The sequence below is a fragment of the Podarcis vaucheri genome (genome assembly GCF_965113315.1).
Source record: "Podarcis vaucheri genome assembly, chromosome: 2".
Classification (NCBI taxonomy): domain Eukaryota; kingdom Metazoa; phylum Chordata; class Lepidosauria; order Squamata; family Lacertidae; genus Podarcis; species Podarcis vaucheri.
Window position 1 is genome coordinate 103,563,765 of NC_138760.1, and position 22,678 is coordinate 103,586,442.

The following is a 22,678-nucleotide window of genomic DNA, read 5'->3' on the forward strand; positions in this document are numbered from 1 at the left end:
TTATTCCTTAACGAGGCAATCCAAGACAAGCTTCTAAATAAGCGAAATACTTATTTGTGTGGAGAATAGCCATTTTAATTAGATATTTCTAGAGACAGTGGAATAATGTCCATTGTATCAGGTCACCTTTAATCACATTCAGGAAGAGGTGTTCGTAAAGCTTGAGGCAACGCAAGCAGGGCTATGTGTATATTAATGTTCTGCTTCTACATGCCAATTTCTTAACTCCTGCAGCTGTTCCAGAAAAGCACTGTCCCTTAATCTAGCCCTAGTTGCCCTTTTGGCCTCATTCTTGTGCCCTATCTATTTAATGATCCTTCTCATTCATCTCTATCCCTTCTGTTGGTCACAACAGGGTTTTGGGGCGTGAGGGTGGGGAATCCACCCAGTGAGAGAACCTATTGATTTCAAGGGAAACCAAAGGTTCCTCAAACCTGAGAAACTCCTCTTAACATTTAGCCACCAGTCTAGCTTTAGGTTGATGTACTGTCTTTCACCTGTTCTTTTATTTGTGTGCATCAGAGAAGGATATCAGGATCTTTTAAGTCTGATTTTAAACAAAGAGCATTTCTATGTTGCATCTGAACTGTGGTTTTAATGCTAGTGACTGAGAACACACCAGGATTGTGCTGTGGTTTCAGTGATGGGGAGCTATAGTTTGTTTAAACATGGGTGTACTTCCTGTGGACAAAAACAAAGAGGTAGCAACAGGAGGGAGAAGTATGCAAACCTAGTGCTCATGCAAGCACAGAGCAAGAAACCATGGTTTCCTGCTATGTCAAAACTAGGCCACCAACTAGGAGCCATTGATAGACTTCTACCTTCTTCTACTGTTGTTCATCTGTGACGGGTTTCAGAGGCATGGTGCTTTTGGTCTTGGAAATGGTATACAGGCATTATGACTTGCAGTAATTGATAGCCTTTCCCTCCACAAATAGCTCTCTTTTTAAAGCCATTTAAGCCAGAGGCCATCACCACATCTTGTGGCAGTGAATTCTGTAATTCGCCTCAGGCGCTTCTCTTCTCACCTAAATTACCTGAAGTTCTTTGTAAGGATTTCTGTCTAATATGCATGTGTTAGATTGAATGGATTTTCAGAGGAGGAGGAAATAGGTCTGTGCCCTTGTCAACCTGAGAAAAATAATTTAGTTTCTTCCAAGGTATCACCATTATAAGCAATATTGTGATTCTAAAACTTGTCCTTATTTTTTAAAATCATTTTTATACCACTCTTGATTTAAGAACAAACAAAACCAAGATGGTTTGCAGCACATAAATATCCATGGTATGGAACATGCTCCCTGCTGGCTTTTGTTTAAACAGGCACTCCCTTGAACTGAGCCTCCTGTTTTAATTGCTATGTTGTTTCAGCTGGATTGTTTTATTGCCTATTTTAATTATGGGTGTTCATATTTTAATGTTTGCGTAACTGTTTTTTATACTTTGTTAACCATCTAGAAGCCTGTTTGGCAATAAGTGGAATGAATATATAACAACAACAATAAATATCAAAATCCAATAATTACAGTAAATACTGCAACAGCTGCAGTAGCTGGACAATTCTCAGTAGCTTATTATTGAAGGCCTAGTTGAATAAATGCATTTTTAGGAGGCGCCAGAAACTCAGCAGAGTTAGCACCTGCCTTATTTCAAGGCGGAGATGATTCCACGTGCCAGCTGCCACAGCACAAAGCCCTGCCCCACAGTTGGAAAGTCAAGTGGACTCTTGCAGGCTGTGACACAGCCAGGAGGGCCCAGTATACTTGAAGGAGCATTTCCACTCCCATTGTTCTGCCCAGACACTGCGGTCCAGTGCTGAGGGCCTTCTGGCGGTTCCCTCGCTGTGAGAAGCAAAGTTACAGGGAACCAGGCAGAGGGCCTTCTCGGTAGTGGTGCCTGCCCTGTGGAACACCCTCCCATCAGATGTCAAAGAAATAAACAACTATCTGACGTTTAGAAGACATCTGAAGGCAGCCCTGTTTAGGGAAGTTTTAAATGATTGATGTTTTAATGTACTTTTAATTTTTTGCTGGAAGCCACCCAGAGTGGCTGGGGAAACCTAGCCAGATGGGTGGGGTAAAAATATGTTGTTGTTGTTGTTGTTGTTGTTGTTGTTGTTGTTGTTGTTGTTGTCATCCTGAGGTCTCACAAATCAGGCAGGTCTGTATGGGAACAGGGGCTCCTTAAAGTAACCAGGTTGCAAATTGTTTTAGGACTTATCAGTGACAGAACCTTGAACCTGGTCGAGTAGCAAGTTGGCAGCTAGTGCTGTTCTTTGAATGTCACCTGTTCACAATGCTGCTCCAGTTAAACTTCTGGGTTTACCTCAGGCTGCAGCTTCCAGATCAACCTTCATTTATACCAGCCATTCTAGAAGGGTGGTTTATAAACTATAGGTGAAGTTAAATTTCTCACACACCCCTCCAAAAAATGTGCTCCTCAAAAATTTGTAGAATTTTTGCTTTTCATTTAACATTGCGATGGTATTGAGCTTTTTACAGCAATTGATGGCTAACAATTTATGAAGTTTTGATCCATGCCAGATCAAAGGAATTCAAGACGTGCATGTCTGAAGCTCTTCGTTTTGAGGATAACATTTCACATTTCTGGTTTGAATTCAAATTCCCAAGGCAAAGTGAAATTTCACATCAACATTTTATGTGATGCAGTTGGGTGAATTTACTTGGATTACTTGTGCATTTGTCTCGGGTTAGAACTCATAAGTTTTGCAGGAGGGTTCTGCCTCCATGGTCAGAAGCCAGCGAGGAGGCTAGGGGAAAATTAGCTGTGGGGTCTCAGAGCGGGTAATCTTCATAAAAGGGGAGGGGGAGGGAAGAGAAGGGAAGGGAAATAAAAGATCAGGCTGAGTTCAAATTAAAGGCCAGGCGGAATAGCTCTGTATTACAGGCCCGACGGAAGGAAGTTAAATCCTGCAGGGCCCTGGTCTCATGGGACAGAGCATTCCACCAGGTTGGAGCCATCACTGAGAAGGCCCTGGCCCTGGTGGAGGATACTCTGACTTTCTTAGGGCCTGGGACCTCTAAACTATGGTTATTCATGGACCTTAAGGTCCTCTGAGGGGCATACCAGGAGAGGCAGTCCCGTAAATGTTTGTGGAGTTATGCTGCGGAATACTGTTTGCCTGTGGCAAACTGTATCCCCCTACCCCTTAAAAATTCTGCATTTCAAAATCTCTCTCTTTACACATGCAGAAGAGAGCCCTAGGTAGGTTGGTTACATGGAAAGGAAGCCTTTCAGCTGCTCTACGCTTTGCTCCAGAAGTGGCTAAGCTGTGGCCTGTCAAATTGTTGTTGGACCACTGCCCCCATTGGCTGGCCAGCTTGCCCCATGGTCCTTGGACTACAGCTCCCATCATCTGGAAGGTGGTGGACTTTCCTTCGCTGGAAGTTTTTTAACAGAGGTTGGATGGTCATCTGTTAGAGATTCTTTAACTGTCCTTCCTGCATTGCAGGGGGCTGGACTAGATAACCCTTGAGGTCCCTTTCAGCTCTAGAATTCTATGATTCTGTCCCGGACCACTGGTCATGAAGACCAAAGGTTAACAACCCCTGCTTTTAACCCCAAAGAGGAACAGCTGGTCGTGACCTTTGGATGTCATCGGATCTGGTCCTTGTCCAGGAGCAAATACAGGAACCCTGTAACTTTGGCCACTTTTAAAATTAAACTTCAGAGCCATATAACATTACAACGCGGGATTCTAATATAAGCCTGTGAGAAACTGTGGGCTGCTTTTATGATTCTTGGAGCATTATCTGTCTCTGATGATGATTTTATGTAGCTCTTGATTCATGGCTGCAGAATGGGATCCAGTGGAATGTAAAATGCCAGTTATGTTTTTAAAGCCATAATTCAAGAGCGGCAATAAAGGAGAAAGGTTCGTTTCCTCTCCGCTTGCATCTCCACACATGGGGCTGCATGAAAAAGAATATATAAGCATTCAGTCTTCGAATAGCCATGTAAGCAAGGTGGCAATATTAAACCTTTGAAAGTGTTCTTTCAGATTTTTTTTTTTAAAAAAAAGTTTTTGGGCTGTTTAGACTTTATGGGTCATTATTTTATGGTAAACAAGTGGATTTTTAAACTTGGAACAGTTGGGATATTGTTCTCATCCGTTTCATCTGAACAAGCCCAAGACAATTGTGAAAAGCGATGCAAGGCCTGCTATAAAAATGAGCAAAACTCTGAAAGTAATTAAACAGCATTTTCAAGGCCGAAGGCCTTTCCGGAGGATTAATGACTAGCTGAGAAGCACTTGATAGCCTCCACCCAGGACATTAAGCCAGCCTGATTGCTTGAAACATCTTCCGGCAGTCCAGTCATCTTAGATTTTAATGCATGCCTCTCATATTAAAATGTCATTTCTTGTTTCCAGACAAAGTAGATTGCTCTCGACGAAGCCACCTCTGCTGCCTTTGCAGTTCTATAAAATGCATTTGCAGATTATCACATCGTTCTTGATGAACGAGGAGGGAGAGAGAGCAGTTGCTCATGTTGTTCCTCTTGAGAAATCAAGAATAACTATGGGCTCCCTTGCGCTGATCTTTGCTACCATACATCTTGATTTGGTGCGACTTTAGCCCACATTTTTTTTGCCTGCAGTGTCTGCACAAGAAACACATCTCGGAGGCGGCGTGTTCCATTACGAATTCCATTATGAATTCAATTATTCTTGAAAGAATCCCATTTTGAGAAGAGATCAAATCAAACTTCTAGTGTTACAAAGTATGCACTGAATTATCTTTTTAATTAATACTGGGACTTCTGTGGCTCAGTCATGTCCTTGTGCCCTCCCTCGAAAGCATTTGTCAACTCCCCTTATACAAAAGGTAATGCATGTACTCAGATGAGCCAATGTTCCACTGGTTTGTTTATAGATAATACTCAATTCATCTCTTGATCCTTTTGTCCCAGGACTTTTTAAATGGATGATTTGCAGGGTTAAGTAGCAGAGTGGCCCTTTAATGCATCATCATCATCATCAATAAATAAATTTATAGACTGATTTATGGCATAAAGCTGTAGGAAGAGATTTACAGGGTGAAAATAGAATAAAACACAGAAACACAAACAATAAGAACAATAAAATCTATGCAACAAATTCTAACCCAAAAAAGCCATCCATACAAATTCTAAAAAATAAAATAAAAAATTCATCAAATATAAAATTGATCTTCCATAAATGACTGGGTTATCCCTTCAGAAAGCCTTCCTAAACAAAAATGTCTTTAGTGGGCACCTAAACACCACCACCTCCCGTGATTTTTCATTTCTACATGCTAGGTGCCTGTCTAATTGAGGCTGGTAGCAGATTCCAAAGAGCTGGAACTGAGATACTAAAAGCCTAGTTTTTAACACAAGCAACATTCACCTCAGGGGCAATGTCCCATATCATGGGCAAGACAGTCTCCTAGATACCTGGTTCCAAATTTATGGCTTTAAATGAGCTCAAGGGTAGAGCTGAGTGGAATGAACTGAGAGGCAGTGGGGACAAAATGAAGGGGATTTAATAATGGATGTATGGCTCAAGAAACGGGATCATAAAGTGGCTAGGACTCCTTTCTCAGGTGTAATACAAAAAGATTTCAGATGCAGTTCTACTGTGGTGGTGGAGAACTAGAAGCAAGTGAACCATTTTATCCAGAACTTCCATTGGCAAAGTGGAAGTGAGGGTGGATGATGGCTTTCATGCTTCTCCACCTGTTTTGCAGGTTAAAAAAAAATCAGGGAAAATCTCTGTCCAAGTTTGGGGACATGTGTGGCTGAACTAAACCATTCCTTCTGATGCAAACCATTTCCTGGTCTTTCCCTGGTATACCCCTGAACCACCCTGATACCCCCCACTTCCTTGATTCCTACCAAGATCAGAGCTTGGGCATTTGCCAAGCCAAGGCAAGTGAGGTCTCTGAGGTAACAGAAGAGAGGTATCAGACATCTCCCTCTCTGGTGGTAGAACTCGCTCCCTGATGTTGCAAAGAGAGATCCAATATATTTTTGGGTTCAGGGCATCCAGAAGCCCTAGTTTTGCAGCATAAATTTGGTTTGTGCTTCTAAAGGACAGAGATTTGGTGGCCTTAGAGAGAGGTATGTGAACAAATTGGTTATGGTCACTTCGTGTGAAGAGGATACAAACCATAGAGGTTTCAGCTTATATGATTGCCTTCTGGAATGTTGTATCCATCCCAGACCTTTAGGGATAGGGGCAAGTATAAAACCAAACTAAACACATCAACAGGTTCAGAATCATAAGAAATGCATAAGGGCTTCATGGTGAAACTACGTAGCAAAGAGCTCTGCACCCTTCATACCTGTTCTTTTAGAGTAAGCATTAGGACCTAAAAGATTTGTAAAACTGCATCATGACGCTTATCTCTATTCAGAATTGCATTGTCACCTGTATGCAATAATGTCCAAGATGAATCAAACTGAACCCTTAAAATAAGGGCACTGGAACCTTGAAATAAGATCACAAAACATTGTAGGAATGGATGTCACACGTACAGGGCATATTTTGGAACTGGGCCAGCTCCCAGCACCCTGACAAAAGAGATACCTACTTGTGTATTAAGTTCTAGCTGACCTAAGCTGGCAGAGATGTCCTTAGTTTTATTTTTCATTTCTTATGGGTCACTTCCCACCCAATTTCTATTTGTATACAACAAGTCTCCACTTTGCCGGCTTGGAGCACCCACTACTGTCAAAGCCGCTTTGATTAATCGACCACTCCAATCCAGTGCTGTGCTCCTTTTCTTGGTGAAGCTTTTGGCTCGTATCTGATCTAAGGTCACCCACGCTACTTATTTTCAGGGGACTTTAATCTCCATACAGATGTGGCCTCTGACACCCACCAAAGAATTTAGTGTGCTGTACAGTCTGCTCCTGTGTTGTCAGCATTTTCCTTTGCTAGTACACATGAAAGGTCATGGTTTTGATTTAGTTAACTTCTTGGGTCTCTCATTACCAGAACTTGAGGTCGCACACCTTGATTTCAAATACACTTCTAGTTTATTGCACCCTTATGATTCCACACCAATAAATTGCTTGTAAGAAGCAGGTGGTTTCCTCAGCTTGTCACTTTTCAGCATGAAGGGTAGCAAAGTGGTTGGGTATTTGTTTTCCACCTATAATACAAGCACATGGTAAATATAAATAAAATCTCCACACCTTTGTCATGCTAGGAACCTCGTCCCTGTCAAACTGTTCTTTTGTCTTTAAACTCCTTCTTGATATTCTTCCACAAAGAATCTGGATTTCACGGACTCTCCCAGTTCACTAAGTCCTGTTTTCAGCTTACTGGAATGCAGTACAGTGGTACCTCGGTTAAGTACTTAATTCATTCCGGAGGTCTGTTCTTAACCTAAAACTGTTCTTAACCTGAAGCACCACTTTAGCTAATGGGGCCTCCTGCTGCTGCCACGCCGCCGGAGCCAGATTTCTGTTCTCATCCTGAAGCAAAGTTCTTAACCTGAATTTCTGGGTTAAGAAGAATTCTGAAGAATTTCTGTAACCTGAAGCGTATGTAACCTGAAGCGTATGTAACCCGAGGTACCACTGTAGTACTGGCACTATAAACTTTTTGAGTGCCACTGTGCCATACCATTTAAGAGGTTAATCAAGAACACACTGTCTTCCACCCAATTTTAAGGACTTTATTCTTCAACATGTGAATTTATAGCGGGCGCCTTCCACTTTCTATCCTTCCCTGATATCTCACGGAATTCACTCTCTATGATCTTCTCCATTCCTACTTCTCAGCTGCACTAGCTTGCCAGAGTTGTGGCACACTGATTACAAGATGCTTTGAGGCTATTCATGAGCTGGTCTCTCCTGCAGTAAAGCTGTGCCATTCAAAGAAAGAGCTGGAAGCTTTTGTTGCTTGGGAAACGATTGGGTGTCAAATGGGCGGGAGAGGAAACCCACCAGCTTTCTTTTCTGTTCATTCTTTTTGAAATGCTCTGCCTTGGAGCACTTGACTGCAGGCTGCGAAACAGGTAGCCGACATTGGCAGCTAGCCTGTTTGCTGAACGGATGGCTTTTGGCATTCAAAGGTTGTAAGCAGTTACTCCAGATCCAGAAAAGGGCCTTTTTGAAATCTGAACATGGGTGAGACAAAGGCATGAAGAGCGATTGTGCTGACTCTGGGCTTGCTCACTACAACCAAGTATCAAAGAGCGAACATGAAAAAATCATCCAACCAGGGGAGACTGCAAATTATGACAGCTTGGTAGCCAAGCTCTAGCTTTTACTAGCCCACCATGACAATGAGTGACTCCAGAGCTCCCAGCTGAGCAGTGCTCATTTCATCTCCTCATTAATAACCTTCGTAAAACCTTTCTGTTTAGCAGGGCTTTCGGAATACAAATGGTTTTAAGATCCTCCATTGATTTGTGTTTCAACTTGCTTTACTGAACAGTTTTTTATCCCTGGACAATGTCTACTTGTTCTAATGGCTGCCTTCCCCCTTTTCGCATTTTGTTCCTTATAGTAAGTTTGTTGTTGTTTCCTTGAGTTTTTAAAGGAGAGATAGAAATGTTTTAACTAAATGAAAAGAGAGCCAGAAATGAAATATTTCCCCATAGGGGAATTACTCTACCCCTTTAACCATTTTGCTTGCCTTTTCCTGCACCATTTCCAGCTCAAAAAATATTCTTTTTGAGATGAAGCAAGCAGAACTGTTAGCAGTGTAATTAAACCATGGATTTGTGTAGAGGCATTACAATAGCAACAGTTTTATTTTTCCTCCCTTTCCTAATGACTCCTGGCATGGGGTTTGCCTTTTCTGCATCTGCCACAGGCCGAATCAACATTGTTGTCAAGCTGTCCTCCACAGCTCCACACACTGGATTATGTTTCCATTGAGTTATCCATTACTACCCCAAGATTTTGGTCTATCGTCACCAGTTCAGAGCCTGCTAGTATGTAGCTAAAGTTGGGTTTGTTTCCTTGTGGTCCCTACTTTACTCTTACTGACACTGAATCATATTTCCCTTTGGATTGACCATTTCCCAGTTTGGAGAGATCCCTTTGGAGTGTTTTGAACTCCTTTATGTTTTTAACATCCTGAATAATTTGGTAGCATCAAACTTAGCCATCTCAATGTTCACCCCTGAATCTAGGTTATTCCTGAGCAAGCACCAGTCCCCACAACTTAGCACACTAGCACACCTCCACTGTGACAACTGTATTCCTACTCTCTGTTCCTTGTTCTTTAACCATTGATAAAGTTGAGCTGCCTTTAATGAGAGACTTTGTCAAAAAGCCTTTTGAAAGCTGGAGGATATAATGTCCGTTAGAACATCTGTATCCACATACTTGTCAACACTCTCAGTGAACTCTAAGAAGTTAATGAAATGGGGCAGAGCTTCGCAGAAGCCATGTTGATTCTTCTCCAGCAAACCTTCTTTGCTCAAGCGATCTGGCTGTGTCTTTACAGAAAATGGGGGGGAAAGGTATTTGACAGGGTTTGTGTTGAGTTGGCATGGATGGGCACTTTCTGACAAGCCCAGGGTCTTAGATGGGCCCATCACCATGCCTACCACCCCCACAATGCCCAGCACTGCTGCTACCTGCAACACCACTACATATTGCCACTGTCAATCATGCACCTCCATCATTCCTACTGGACTGGGGCTTCATAAGCACTATACAGTGGTACCTCGGGTTACAGATGCTTCAGGTTACAGGTGCTTCATGTTACAGGCTCTGCTAACCCAGAAATAGTACCTCAGGTTAAGAACTTTGCTTCAGGGTGGACTTCCGGATTGGCGCGACTGGCTAATGGTGGATTCCCTCCGAGCTCCGGAGGGAATCGGCTTGACAGGGGGCTGGGTCCTGCCGTGCCGGCGACACGGGGACCCTTAAAAACCACGGGCACGGAGACCGTGGACATGGTGACTCGGCGGGCACCGTAAGCGCCCTCCCAATCCATGAAGGAGCCTTTTTAAAGGCTACGGAACGGGTGCCGGGGAGTGGCGTGGTGCTGTGAGTCCTCCGCTTCCCCTGCCAAGCGAAGCCGCATGCCATTTGTCGGACAGCGCTGACTTCTTCCTACAAAATTTGGACTTAAAACTAAGAACAACAACCTGTGAGTAATTTTGAAAATTGGATTACAAATTTTTCGGTCCTGGATTCGGTACGAGCGGGGGAGGTGAAAAAAAAGGAAGTCCGTCTCCCCCCGATTGTAGACAGCTTAAAGCAAGGACCTGTCAACTAAGGTTGCGGGAAGAATAGGTGAGATTGGATAAAGAATATAAATTCCACGGATTTAAAGAACTAAGCTAATGTGCTGGAGGACGAGAATTTATTTTGTTTGGTTTAAGTACCACTTTTCTCAAGCCCGGGAGTAACCCGGGAAAAGAGCCTGCTGAGGATCTATAGAAAAATTTTGACAGCTGTCAAATTGGCTGTCAAAGTTGGAAAATCGGAAAGCTTAAATTCTAACCGGTTATATTGTTACAAAATATTGAAAGTAAAGAAAGACTGATACAAAATAATCTGACTTTTGGATCGGAAGGGAAAAGAACACTAAGTAACTAGAATCCCTCTAGAGGGGATTCTTGGACTTTACAAGAATGGAACTAAAACAGGGAATACAGGAAATACAAGCTGGCTTGAAAGAACTACTGTATTTTTCGTTCTATAGGACGCACATTTCCGCCTCCAAAAATTAAGGGGGAATGTGTGTGCGTCCTATAGAGCGAATGCAGGCTGCACCGCTAAGCCCAAAGCCAGAACAGGAAGACGGAGCACTGCGGAGCGCTCCGTCTCGCTGCTCTAGCTTGGGGTTTGCTGCGCGCAAACCTCTGCAGGGCAGCGGGGTGCCTTCACCCCACTGTCCTGCAGAAGCTAGCAAAGCTGTTCCCAAGCCAGAACAGCGAGACGGAGGGCTCCGTCTCGCTACTCTAGCTTGGGGATTGCTGTGCGCAAACCTCTGCAGGGCAGCGGGGTGCCTTCACCCCACTGTCCTGCATAAGCTAGCAAGGCTGTTCCCAAGCCAGAACAGTGAGACGGAGGGCTCCGTCTCGCTGCTCTAGCTTGGGGACGGCTGCGCGCAAACCTCTGCAGGGCAGCGGGGTGCCTTCACCCCACTGTCCTGCAGAAGCTAGCAAAGCTGTTCCCAAGCCAGAACAGCGAGACGGAGGGCTCCGTCTCGCTACTCTAGCTTGGGGATTGCTGTGCGCAAACCTCTGCAGGGCAGCGGGGTGCCTTCACCCCACTGTCCTGCAGAAGCTAGCAAAGCTGTTCCCAAGCCAGAACAGCGAGACGGAGGGCTCCGTCTCGCTGCTCTAGCTTGGGGACGGCTGCGCGCAAACCTCTGTAGGGCAGCGGGGTGCCTTCACTCCGCTGTCCTGCAGAAGCTAGCAAGGCTGTTCCCAAGCCAGAACAGTGAGACGGAGGGCTCCGTCTCGCTGCTCTAGCTTGGGGACGGCTGCACGCAAACCTCTGCAGGGCAGCGGGGTGCCTTCACTCCGCTGTCCTGCAGAAGCTAGCAAAGCTGTTCCCAAGCCAGAACAGCAAGACGGAGGGCTCCGTCTCACTGCTGTAGCTTGGGGACGGCTGCGCGCAAACCTCTGCAGGGCAGCGGGGCGCTGCACTCCAAAGGCTTCTGGGATCTTTGAGGCTGGCAGTGGGGGAAAGCAGCGCTTCCCCCCACCGCCAGCCCCACAAGCTCTGGTAAATGTACCTTGAACTACCTTGTTTTAGAGGGGGAGAATAAGAAAATAATTTTTTCCCCTGTTCTCCCCCTCCTATGGTCCGGTGCGTCCTATGGTCCGGTGCGTCCAATGGTGCGAAAAATACGGTAATTTTTCTCGTGGGAAAGCTGCGAGAGATGAACAAGGCCATGTTTTGTCTACGAGTCCCTTAAACCCGAAGTTAATAGAAAACAAATCTACTGAATTGAAAAGGGACTCGGTGAACAAAATACAGGCAGCTGGACAAGAAAAGGAACCAAAGATTGAGGAGGGAAAAATACCTGCCAAACAGGAGGAGCAGAAAAAAGGGATGGCTGAAAAGCTACAGAAGGAAAAAAAGAGTCGGAGAACTGCTAAGAAGAACTTTAATTTGACCAAGGTGAAAGTTGGACTGTTTGGGACATACAGATTTAAGAAGCAGAGTTGGTGCTCCACCTCCAAGCAAGTAGGCCTCGTTGGAAGAATCAGGGTCAGCATTGGAAAAGTACTCTTTCGATTCTGGATGTTTAGTATGAGAGACTTTCAAAGAAACCGTCTGAAAGGGACTGAGAGAGACTTAAGAGCCTCGGACGTAAGATCACCAGGCTAAAAAGATGGACTAGTTGGTTTTTGGTTTGGGATTGAAACCGGGGGGAGAAGGGTGGGATTTAGAAGTCCGAAGGGAGTTCGATTATTGTTTTTGCAGTATAATAATTTCATGTTTTTTCCATTATTATAAGAATGGGGAATCCGTGGATGGGAATTAGTGGCAACCTTGGGAAAAGTATTGTTTCTTTTTATTAATAATCTTTTTACATAGGGCTAAGGTTTATATTTTCAATATTGTTAACTAAATTAAATGGAGGTATGGTAATGAATTAAGGTTTAGATTTATCACAAAGAATTACTTTAATAAATTAGGGTTAAGTCATTTTATTAAACTTTGCTTAGGATATTAAGGGAAAAACTTGCTTGAACAAACGATTGGAGTTGGGATACAATAAGGGGAGACGCGGGGAAGCCCTGAAAAGAAGTTACTGAAAATGAGTGTCAAAGGGTGGAAACTGTTTTTGTTGTTTTTTTGTGTTGTTTTTTTGTGGGTTTTTTTTGTTCTTTCTTTCTTTCTATCTCTTTTTTAGTTTTACTTTCTGGTTTGTTGTGTGTAACCTTTGGAAAATTTAATAAAGATTATTTTAAAAAAAAAGAACTTTGCTTCAGGGTGAGAACAGAAATTGTGCGGTGGCAGCAGCAGCGGGAGGCCCCATTAGCTAAAGTGGTACCTCAGGTTAAGAACAGTTTCAGATTAAGAACGGACCTCCAGAACGAATTAAGTTCTTAACCCGAGGTACCACTGTACATGTAGAGTCGTATCATCCCATTTTAAACAGCTCTGGCTTCTCCCAAAGTACCCTGAACTGTTCAGGGTGCTACGAGTTGGTAGCTGACTTCTGTTCCTCCCCACAGAGCTATAATCCCCAGAGTTCTTTGGGAAGAGGGATTGACTGCTGAACCACTTTGAGAATGGCTGTTTTGTGATGGGAATTGGGGGGGGGGGGTCTTCTAACAACTCTCAGCAGGCTTAACAAACTACATCTCCCAGGATGCTCTGAGGGACACCACGGCCATTTAAGTGGTATGATACTGCTTTAAGTGTATAGTGCAGATACTGCTCAGATTGGTAGAGTGGGATGAATTTCTCCAGCCTTCCCCTCACATGTTTCCTTGTACTCTTGTCAACTGAATGCCCCCTTAGGACACACCACATGCCATACTGCATATAAGACCCAGCCAATGACATCTTGTTTTCTCCCTTTTGGCACACCTGCAGTTCTCCATTTGTTAGTTTCTCCAGCCGGCTCTCTCCCCCTCCCCACCTTACTCTCTGCAGACAGTTGTTTTGAAGTGCCTCTGACTTATGGGAGACCGCAGCTGTCATCTTCCAGCATTCAGCTCTGTGGTGAAGCACAATGCTCCCATTGCTGTAATTTATCTGCACTTTAGCTTTCAATGTGAGTTGTTTCAATTTCATACAATACCTGCCGTAAATTTACCCGGTGCTCAGTGATCATAGTATATATCCGTGTTGATACCAAAATGCATGTGTAGGTATGGTTGGTGCTGGCAGGAGGTGGGGGAGAGCTATTGTCCAAGCGGTGAATCAGTTGAATGGCACATATCTCATAGCCAGGCTTAAGCTTTTCAGTGACCTCTGCAAGCAAACCAAGAACAATGGCTTTACTCAAATTTTGCTTTCAAGGCCTTTCTGAGAGGAGAATAGGGGCAATCAAGAGAAGATTTGATCCCACTGCAGAAAAAATAAAAATAAATGATGGTCCAACCAAACTTATCAATAAGCTCCCCAGTCTCTGAGCAGTGAGAGATCCTGGGGGTTACAAGCGCTTTTCTAGGATCCATTTCCCTCAGAATGAAGATCATGGGTATCTTTAGGGAATATGGGGTGTATGGGGTGTTAAGGGAGAGGTAGTACCTCTGGCAGGAGACACACCATGCTCCTTCTGGGGTAGTTTGTCCACCTTTGGTCCCCATCCTACACTCAGCTCTCACCTGTGGCTCCTAGAAGCTGCCAGCATACAACAGCGAACAAACCCCAGGAAACTGCTTTTACTGGCAGGCTAAATCAGGTGAGGGTAGCCAATGGGTCTCAAACCCTTGGTGGTTTAGGGACTTCCCCTGCATACAAAGACAGGCTCTGGCAGATTGTGTGGATGAGACCAATAGTAGGTTCAATGGTCAAGAAGGCGGTGAGGGGCAGATGGGGCTTGTCAACCTGGTAGGGTATCCCATCTAGGAGAAGGAAGACTTTGATCCTAAACCTCTGCCGTCTTGTGGAATATCTTCAGGAAAAGAAAGGGCTAAGGAGTTGGCTCCTTCCAGCAACTCCTGCAGCCAAGCTGGCGCCAAACGTATTGTTCTGCTTTCCTTAGGACTACATCAGTAAGGCTGAGATTGTCTTGTTGACTGAGCAGCCCGGGACCTCCACACACACTGCCCAGGATTGTGTACTGGAAAGGTTACTTCGGTGCTGCTAACACACCAGATTGACTTCAACTCCAGAGGTACATTCCATTGTCTCTTGAGACAGATGGATGCCAACAACAGTATACCACCTGAGCATAATGCGAACGGCATTAACAACCCCATGGATCTTGCTTCCCCAATTCCAGCACAGAGCAAACACATCACTCTTCACCTTCAGCCTGCTTTAAGGACCACACCTGGCTATTTATTGTTCTTCTACCTAGGATCCCTCAGCCTCCAGCCAAGTGAGGACAGTGGGGGGGGGGGTAGTGCCTCCCATCTTTCCTGGAGAGCACCAGCACTTAGTTCATTCTTTGATATGCCGGATGAGCACTTAACTGGCCAGCCAAGCCATTACCTGGAGGAAGGAACTGGTTTGACAAGCTTCTTCTTTTACACTCTACCCTCAGATAAAGGATCACAAGGTCTGGATCCAGGATTTCATCCAGACTGACACCCCCACCCTGTATCATATCACAAGCACACTAAGACCCAGTTCGTATGTTAGAAGCTGTGGTTCATATGAGAATATACAATTTTAGAGAAGTCAGTGAAAGAAGATATACAGCCCACTTTGTTCAAGTTGCCACAGTGGTGCCATGCAAGTTCCTGCCTTGTGTGTTACGCTTCTTAGCAAGCAGGCCGCTATCATAACATCACAACAAGCACAAATATAGATGTATGGATAATCTCTAACAATGAAATCAGTTCCACTTAAATAGGATATTCCAAAACTGATACATGATACTGTGTAAGATCTTCTAATCTAGGCAGCACTAATGTTTCATTGTAATTATATTTTCATACCCTTTTTGAGCATCTGGAGGCCCTCATGGATTTTGAGGGTCATTAGGACCAGAGGCTCTCAATGTTTCTTTTTCTTTAAGTACAGGCGTCCCCCCACTTATGTGAGGGTTACATCCCGGGCCCCTGTGTGCATAAGCGGAATTGTGTAAAGCCTCTAAATACCTATTTTTCTCTGCTCTCCAGCTGTCTCTCCAGTCCAGACCAAAATATATAGAATTTAAGGTCTGGAGATTGCTGGAGGCAGTGCAGAAAAGCAACTGCTCCTACATTATCTCACATGTCAGCAGTTTAGCAGGGAGGCTGAGCAGCCCAAACAAACCCCACTGCGCCTCTGGTCTCCTTGGGGCTTCCTCCACCCTCAGTGACGTCCTCTTGGGGCTCGGGGAGAGTCTCTGCATGAGCCATGAGGACTCTCCAGCTCTCTCCCACCACTTCCTGACATGATTCTATTTATTTACCCCCCAGGGCCGCATATATGTGGTCACGTGTGAGAATGTGCATAAATGGGGGGTGGGGTGGTGGCTAATATTGTTATGTGTTCCTCACTTTCCTCAGTGGTGGCATCCCAGGGGCACTCTAATAAGTTTAGTTGCCTTTGGAATGCTGCAAACTTCATTGGGTTGTAGCAACATCTAAAGGTAAAGCCACCCAGAGTGGCTGGGGAAACTCAGCCAGATGGGTGGGGTATAAATAATAAATTATTATAATATTATTAAAGGGACCCCTGACAGTTAAGTCTAGTCACGAATGACTCTGGGGTTGTGGCGCTCATCTCACTTTCAGGCCAAGAGAGCCGGTGTTTGTCCGGAGGGCAGTTTTTCTGGGTCATGTGGCCAGCATGACTAAGCCGCATCTGGCAAAACCAGAGCAGTGCACGGAAACGCTGTTTACCTTTCCGCTGGAGTGGTACCTATTTATCTACTTGCACTTTTTGGCATGCTTTTGAACTGCTAGGTTGGAAGGAGCTGGGACTGAGCAACAGGAGCTCACCCCTTTGCAGGGATTCAAACCAAGGCTCAGTGGTTTAGAGCACAGTGCCACCTACTTAATATAAACAGATTTTTTTCTACTAGAAGCAAGCGGAATTCTAAAAGCAGGCAGCAACCTTGAAGGTGCTGCAGCTAAAGCCAGCTTACTGCTATAAAACTCCCTGTCTCTGATTCTCTCTTAGAAGCCAACATGCAACCTCCTTCAGACTTTCTCTGCCCCATCCACTAAACTGGAGGGTGCCACTTTTCCAAATTCCAATGGTGATAGAGTGGCCACTTCCGCATCAATCACCCTCTCCCACAAATTGAAATGCTTCGCCAAAATAGAGGACAAAAGAGGACACAGGTTTTCATAAAATTTGTATATGCTTGTATATGTCTTGATTAAAATTTCAAATCAATTACTGTAATTTAAATAGAAACACATTACATCACTCCATACTAGGGAAGAATGTGAGCAGATGGCCTGTGTTCCCATTAAGTCCACTTTCTAGGTGTTGATGGGGGAACTTCCAAGCTCTCCCCCCCCTTATGGTTATTGACCTTTAAACCAGATTTGCCTTGGTCAACCCTTCAAATAAAGAACTCTTTCAAACAGAGGATTGTTCACTTCAAGGTAGGAGTCCCTAACTGGGAATTACAGCCTAAAAATTTGAAAGAAGAACTCTTACTTTTCAGGAATCAAGGAAACATCTCCTTCCATTAGCTCCTATTGAGGAAACATCAGCTAGTCATCCTTGACTATGAGAAAGCCATCTGCCTAACAGAATAGTCTCCAGTCTCCATAATAACATCCATTCTTGATAGTCATGTTGTTGTTTGCACAATTTTAATCTTCCGTTTATTAACGCTTGATAGTGTTCGCTGGAAGATTTTAGGGATTGATCTTTTGGAACAGAGAAGGATGCAGCCGTGATCTCTTCTTATTCATTTCTCAACTTACAATGAGTGCCTCTGTTTCCCAATGGAGCCCTTTTACTGCTATTACTTAGGTATCAGGCGCTTCCATGAAAACACACAGCCTGCCAATAAACATAATACAGTGGCTGTGAGAGACACTTTTATGCTGTGATCAACGTTTTCCCAACTTCCTGTAAAATGCATTATGCATCTCGCAGCTGTAGCATATTTTGTTTAAAAGTACAGTGGGGGCAGGGGAGGGTAGAATAAAATCTTACATTTTTTAAAAATACATTATTCAGTGTGAAAACGAAAGACTACATTTCCCCTTGCGTAGCTTTCAGCCCACCAACCTTGGTCTGCATGCCAGTTAACAGATCACACTTTATTACAGATATGGAAGTTATAGAGGCAGAGGATCCCAGTGGCTTGGCCTTGGATCTCTGTTTAAATCCCAGAATGGCACGACCTTGCATTATTTTGGGCAAGTTGTTTCCCTCCCCTGCCATACGATTAATATTAGTGTTATAGTAAAGGTAAAGGCACCCCTGACCATTAGGTCCAGTCATGACCGACTCTGGGGTTGCTGCGCTCATCTCGCTTTATTGGCCGAGGGAGCCGGCGTACAGCTTCCGGGTCATGTGGCCGGCATGACTAAGCTGCTTTTGGTGAACCAGAGCAGCGCACGGAAACGCCGTTTACCTTCCCCCCGGAGTGGTACCTATTTATCTACTTGCACTTTGATGGGCTTTCGAACTGCTAGGTTGGCAGGAGCAGGGACCGAGCAACGGGAGCTCACCCCATCGCGGGGATTCGAACCACGACCTTCTGATCGGCAAGCCCTAGGCTCTGTGGTTTAACCCACAGCGCCACCCGCACTAATAATTTAAGATAAGATGTTGTAGATTGTGGGGGGAATTCCCCCCCTAGAAATTAATAACCCTAGAAATTAATAAATGATAGGAGTTTGATTATTTGGGACGTGAAAAGAGAAATACCAACTACAGAAGTGTTCCTGAGCTAGCTTATGCAAAAACAACCTGACCAAGTTATGGCCATTAAGAAACAACACAGAGGCATTGGCAATACATTGGGCTCATGCTGTCTAGTCACGGGACAAGCAGAAATTTAGATAAGCCCAGTGCATGTACATTCCACTACTCTGGATTCCTATACATGCCTATGTAGAAGTAAGTTCCATTGATTTCATTGAAGCTTGTTCCCAGGTAAGTCTGAGCAGGCTTTCGGCTTTCAGTGCTTATTACGCACTCCTATGAATGGATATTCAGAAATAAGTGCTTTGGAGTTCACTTTCAGCTGAGTGGGTATAGGGATGCAGCCTTAAGTACTTAGCTCTCATTACGGTTTCCTTTGGCGAGCAGACAGTTAGGGGGCCTTGACATTTTGTTCTGTGTAATGAAAGGCAAGAATAAAAACCCAACAAAGGACATTGCCACAGTTATCCAGCGGTGCACTTACCCGAACAACTCCAGGATGCTAGCAAGACTAACTAGTAACAAATTTGGAAGGAGGCTGCAGTAATGGAGAACTTCCTTGCACATAAGATAGGAAGTGCTTCTATTTGACGCCCCCGCAACAAAACAAAAGCAAGCAATGCTTTTGGCTTAACCTAGCCAGACATCAGTTTAATATGATGTTTTAGAATACATTCCTACCACTGAACTCAGTGGGACTTACTTCTGAGGAGATGTATGGCTGTTCAATGCTGTGAGGTTAGGGATGGGGGTTGTGCCATGAATTCCAGTCACATTGCTCCTATGAATGGTTTTGTTGGTTGTCAAAAAGAGATATGAGAGTGTCAGTGTGGGCGTGGCTGTGATAAAATTGCCTAGAGTTTGTCACTAAACTGATTTTTTTTTGGGGGGGTGGGGGGTGTTTTTTCGCCTACTCTATGCCTACTCCAACAGACATCCAGAGAGTCCCAAATGTTGGATGGCTTCCTCTGGAAGTGAAAAACAAAGTTGTTTACCAACACCTTTTCCTCCCATTCTTGCTGTTCTGATTTTGACTATGTATTCCCACCCCACCCCAGTTTGGTTTAAATAACTGGATTTTATTGATTGTGGTGGGTTAAATCCAACAGTCACTGCATGAGCAGAATGATGTCTGCTCACGCTGTGACATTTCCCCTTTCCCTGCATTCCCCCTACCTCCCAAAGTCTTCTCCGGAGGGTTGAGGGAAGCTGCAGGGCAGATAGGATGGGCAGGGAGGAAGTTGAATGAGTGGAAGTTGTTCTGTTTCCACAGTGACTTCACGGGACCCCACTCAGTGTGCTGCACTGCATTTTCCATGTAAACTGCTTTGATAATTGGTCACAGAGGTGAAAAGTAGTGTATAACTTCTCCAAATAAATAAGCAAAGAAGGTAACCAACTGCAGTTGGCTCAGCAGAACGTCCCTTTGTCGTCAACAGGCCACCACCAAGTTAAGCAAGGGACCTGCGAAGTGGTGGCAGTGCATCGGTGCTGCAACAAGAACAGGATTGAAGAGCGGTCGCAGACGGTCAAGTGCTCCTGCTTCCCGGGTCAGGTGGCTGGCACAACAAGAGCGCAGCCCTCCTGCGTCGAAGGTAAGCAGCTTCGGCCCCATTTGTCACACCGGCTTAGAAAACCCCCCCAAATCTCCTTGATGGTTTTGATTTCCTGCTGTCTGGAAAAATAATAATAATCCTCCCCTTTGTTAAATTTGGACAATTTCTCTTTGTTAATGATAATGAGTATGTGCCTGAATCATGGTGCAATTAATCTCCTTAATTTATGTACTCGCCCGTTTGGTGCCAGGAAGATTTCTTGGTCGGTTTTATTCCGTTTCTTGTAGTTTTGAACTGAAGATTGTAAAGCAGAACTGGAACCAAGGGAATTCAGTTCTCGCTTTGTTGTTCTACCAGGGAGAGGCAGGTCATCCTCATGACACAGGTTTTCTTGTGCCAAGCAAGGGCAGGTCAACCCAAAGGTTGACTATACTATCAAGGTAGTCTCAACCAAAATCAGATCAGGGCTATAGTTCAATTATCAGTGAGCTGAACTGTGTGGTGAGTGGGCCTATCCTTGCCCTTATGCTGGAATTTTCCTGAACACATTTCCCCTTGCCACTAATAATAATAAATACTTGTGCTTTTTGGAATATGAGAAACAGAACTCTCAAGCTATAAATAGTATCCATTTTGGGGGCATTAGTAGACCTGTTTTGAAGAAGAGTTAAGTCACCCTGTGAATTTGTAAATTCTCAGCCATGCTCCTGACATCACACACTCCAGCGCCACATTCACACCATACTTTTAAAGTGCTGTGATGTGACTTTAAAAGGCCACGACTCTCCCTCCAAAGAATCCTGGGAACTGTAGTTTTTTTAAGGGTCTGAGAATTGTTGGGAGACCCCTATTTCCCTCCCAGTACTACAATTCCCAGAGAGGTTTAACAGTCAATCCATCATCACAGGGAGCCCTGGGAGCTGTACCTCTGCGAATTGCCCCTCTCAGTCCAGGACCTTGTTCCCTTAGAACTAATTTATGCCGTCATGCTACGTGTGAAACTGGCATTTCTGTCTCAGCACAGCTACATGAGGAAATATGGCACTGGGAGAGATGGAGGGACCCCAAAAGTTGTTCCATGTAGGATCCCAGGGCACATTTCATTAAATCTCAAAGCCACGTGCGAAGCTTTTAAAAACACACACAAATGAACAGATGTTATGATGAACATATAAATAAACAACAGCAGCAATTGTGACAAGAATGGGAGAACGAAAGCCTCTGAAACGATCAGATACCTAAAGGTAAATGAGGAAAAAAGACAATTTTGCTTGCCTGGGTACAGATGTCATTATTGCTAATAACGGAATATATGCAAGCCTGGTTATAATTGCTGGTAATCATCACAGTAGTGCTTGGGCAGGTAAACATCCTGATATCATAACTATTATTAGAATTGCTGCACCGGTTCTATCCATGCCCCTTTGATGAAAACATGAAGGTGTTCGCTTCCTTGGGTTAAATGCATGTTTATGGCTGAAATTTAGCTTGCTGAAAAGATTCAGAAAATTGCTCAATATTTCACTTTTCCTTCCCGTTCCCTCCAGCAACTACACAGTAGCATATTTCCCTTTTTACGGGATAGCTTTATGTTAAGAAATGGCACCTATAAGTCTTAATTAGGGTTTCTGTCAGCACCAGTGGAAGGAATCTTAAGATGTAAAATGTGGTGAGATTTACATTTAAGGAAAGGAGTGCAATGTTTTAATAGCTTGCCGCTAATTAATATTGACATAGAAATCATATTTGTTAATCCACATGGAAGAGACTTATCTTCAGTTTTCATTGCTTTCCACACAAAACCATGACCTTTAAAAGCGAAATAACAAAGAGCCCCGGGTTTTTTCCTAACTTCCCCTGACGTTTTAATTCTGTGAATTAACCCATAAATAAATGGAAATGTACAACAAACACCCCACACCCCAAACACTGTAATAGCACCATCACCACTAATTTGTACATACATAAAATCCATGTATGAATTATATTACCGCACAGATTGATTCAGAAGAGAAACCAAATGTACCTTGAAGCCAATATAGATGAGCAGATGCCTCACTGCACTAAATAAGTGGGGCAAGATTATTGGCAAGTGGATTTTGAGGGAGGGGAATAAATTTGTCAGCATTGGGGCCCAGGAGAAGCCAGCAGGACAAGACCACAGGGAAGGAGCAGATGAAAGGAGGTGTGGCAGAGGGATGAAATGTCAGCTAGAAGGGCTTAGGTTGAGCGGAGTCATAGAATCATAGAATTGTAGAGTTGGAAGGGACTCGGAGGATGATCTAATCCATGGGTAGGCAAACTAAGGCCCGGGGGCCGGATCCTGCCCAATTGCCTTCTAAATCCGGCCTGAATCAGTGTGTTTTTACATGAGTAGAATGTGTCCTTTTATTTAAAATGCATCTCTGGGTTATTTGTGGGGCATAGGAATTCATTCTCCCCCCCCCCAAATATAGTCCAGCCCCCCACAAAGTCTGAGGGACAGTGGACTGGCCCCCTGCTGAAAAAGTTTGCAAACCCCTGATCTAATCCAACCACCTGCAATGCAGGAATATGCAGCTGCCTCATACAGGGATCAAGCCTGCAACCTTGGTGTTATCAGCACCACGCTCTAACCAACTGAGCTATCCAGTCCCCTCTACTTCCAAGAGTACTGGATGCCTTTTCCTCTCTACCTTGGCCCTCAACAGCAAAGGCATTTT

General features: G+C 44.3%; 1 protein-coding gene across 1 annotated transcript in view; it reads left to right on the top strand.

Annotated features, from left to right (window-relative positions):
* TAFA4 (TAFA chemokine like family member 4) overlaps positions 1–22,678 on the top strand; it is a 139,848-nt gene that overhangs the window by 96,987 nt on the left and 20,183 nt on the right. The window contains exon 4 of the mRNA XM_082210819.1: positions 19,860–20,015. Coding sequence (XP_082066945.1) covers positions 19,860–20,015 — 156 coding nt within the window. The remainder of the gene's footprint in view (positions 1–19,859; positions 20,016–22,678) is intronic.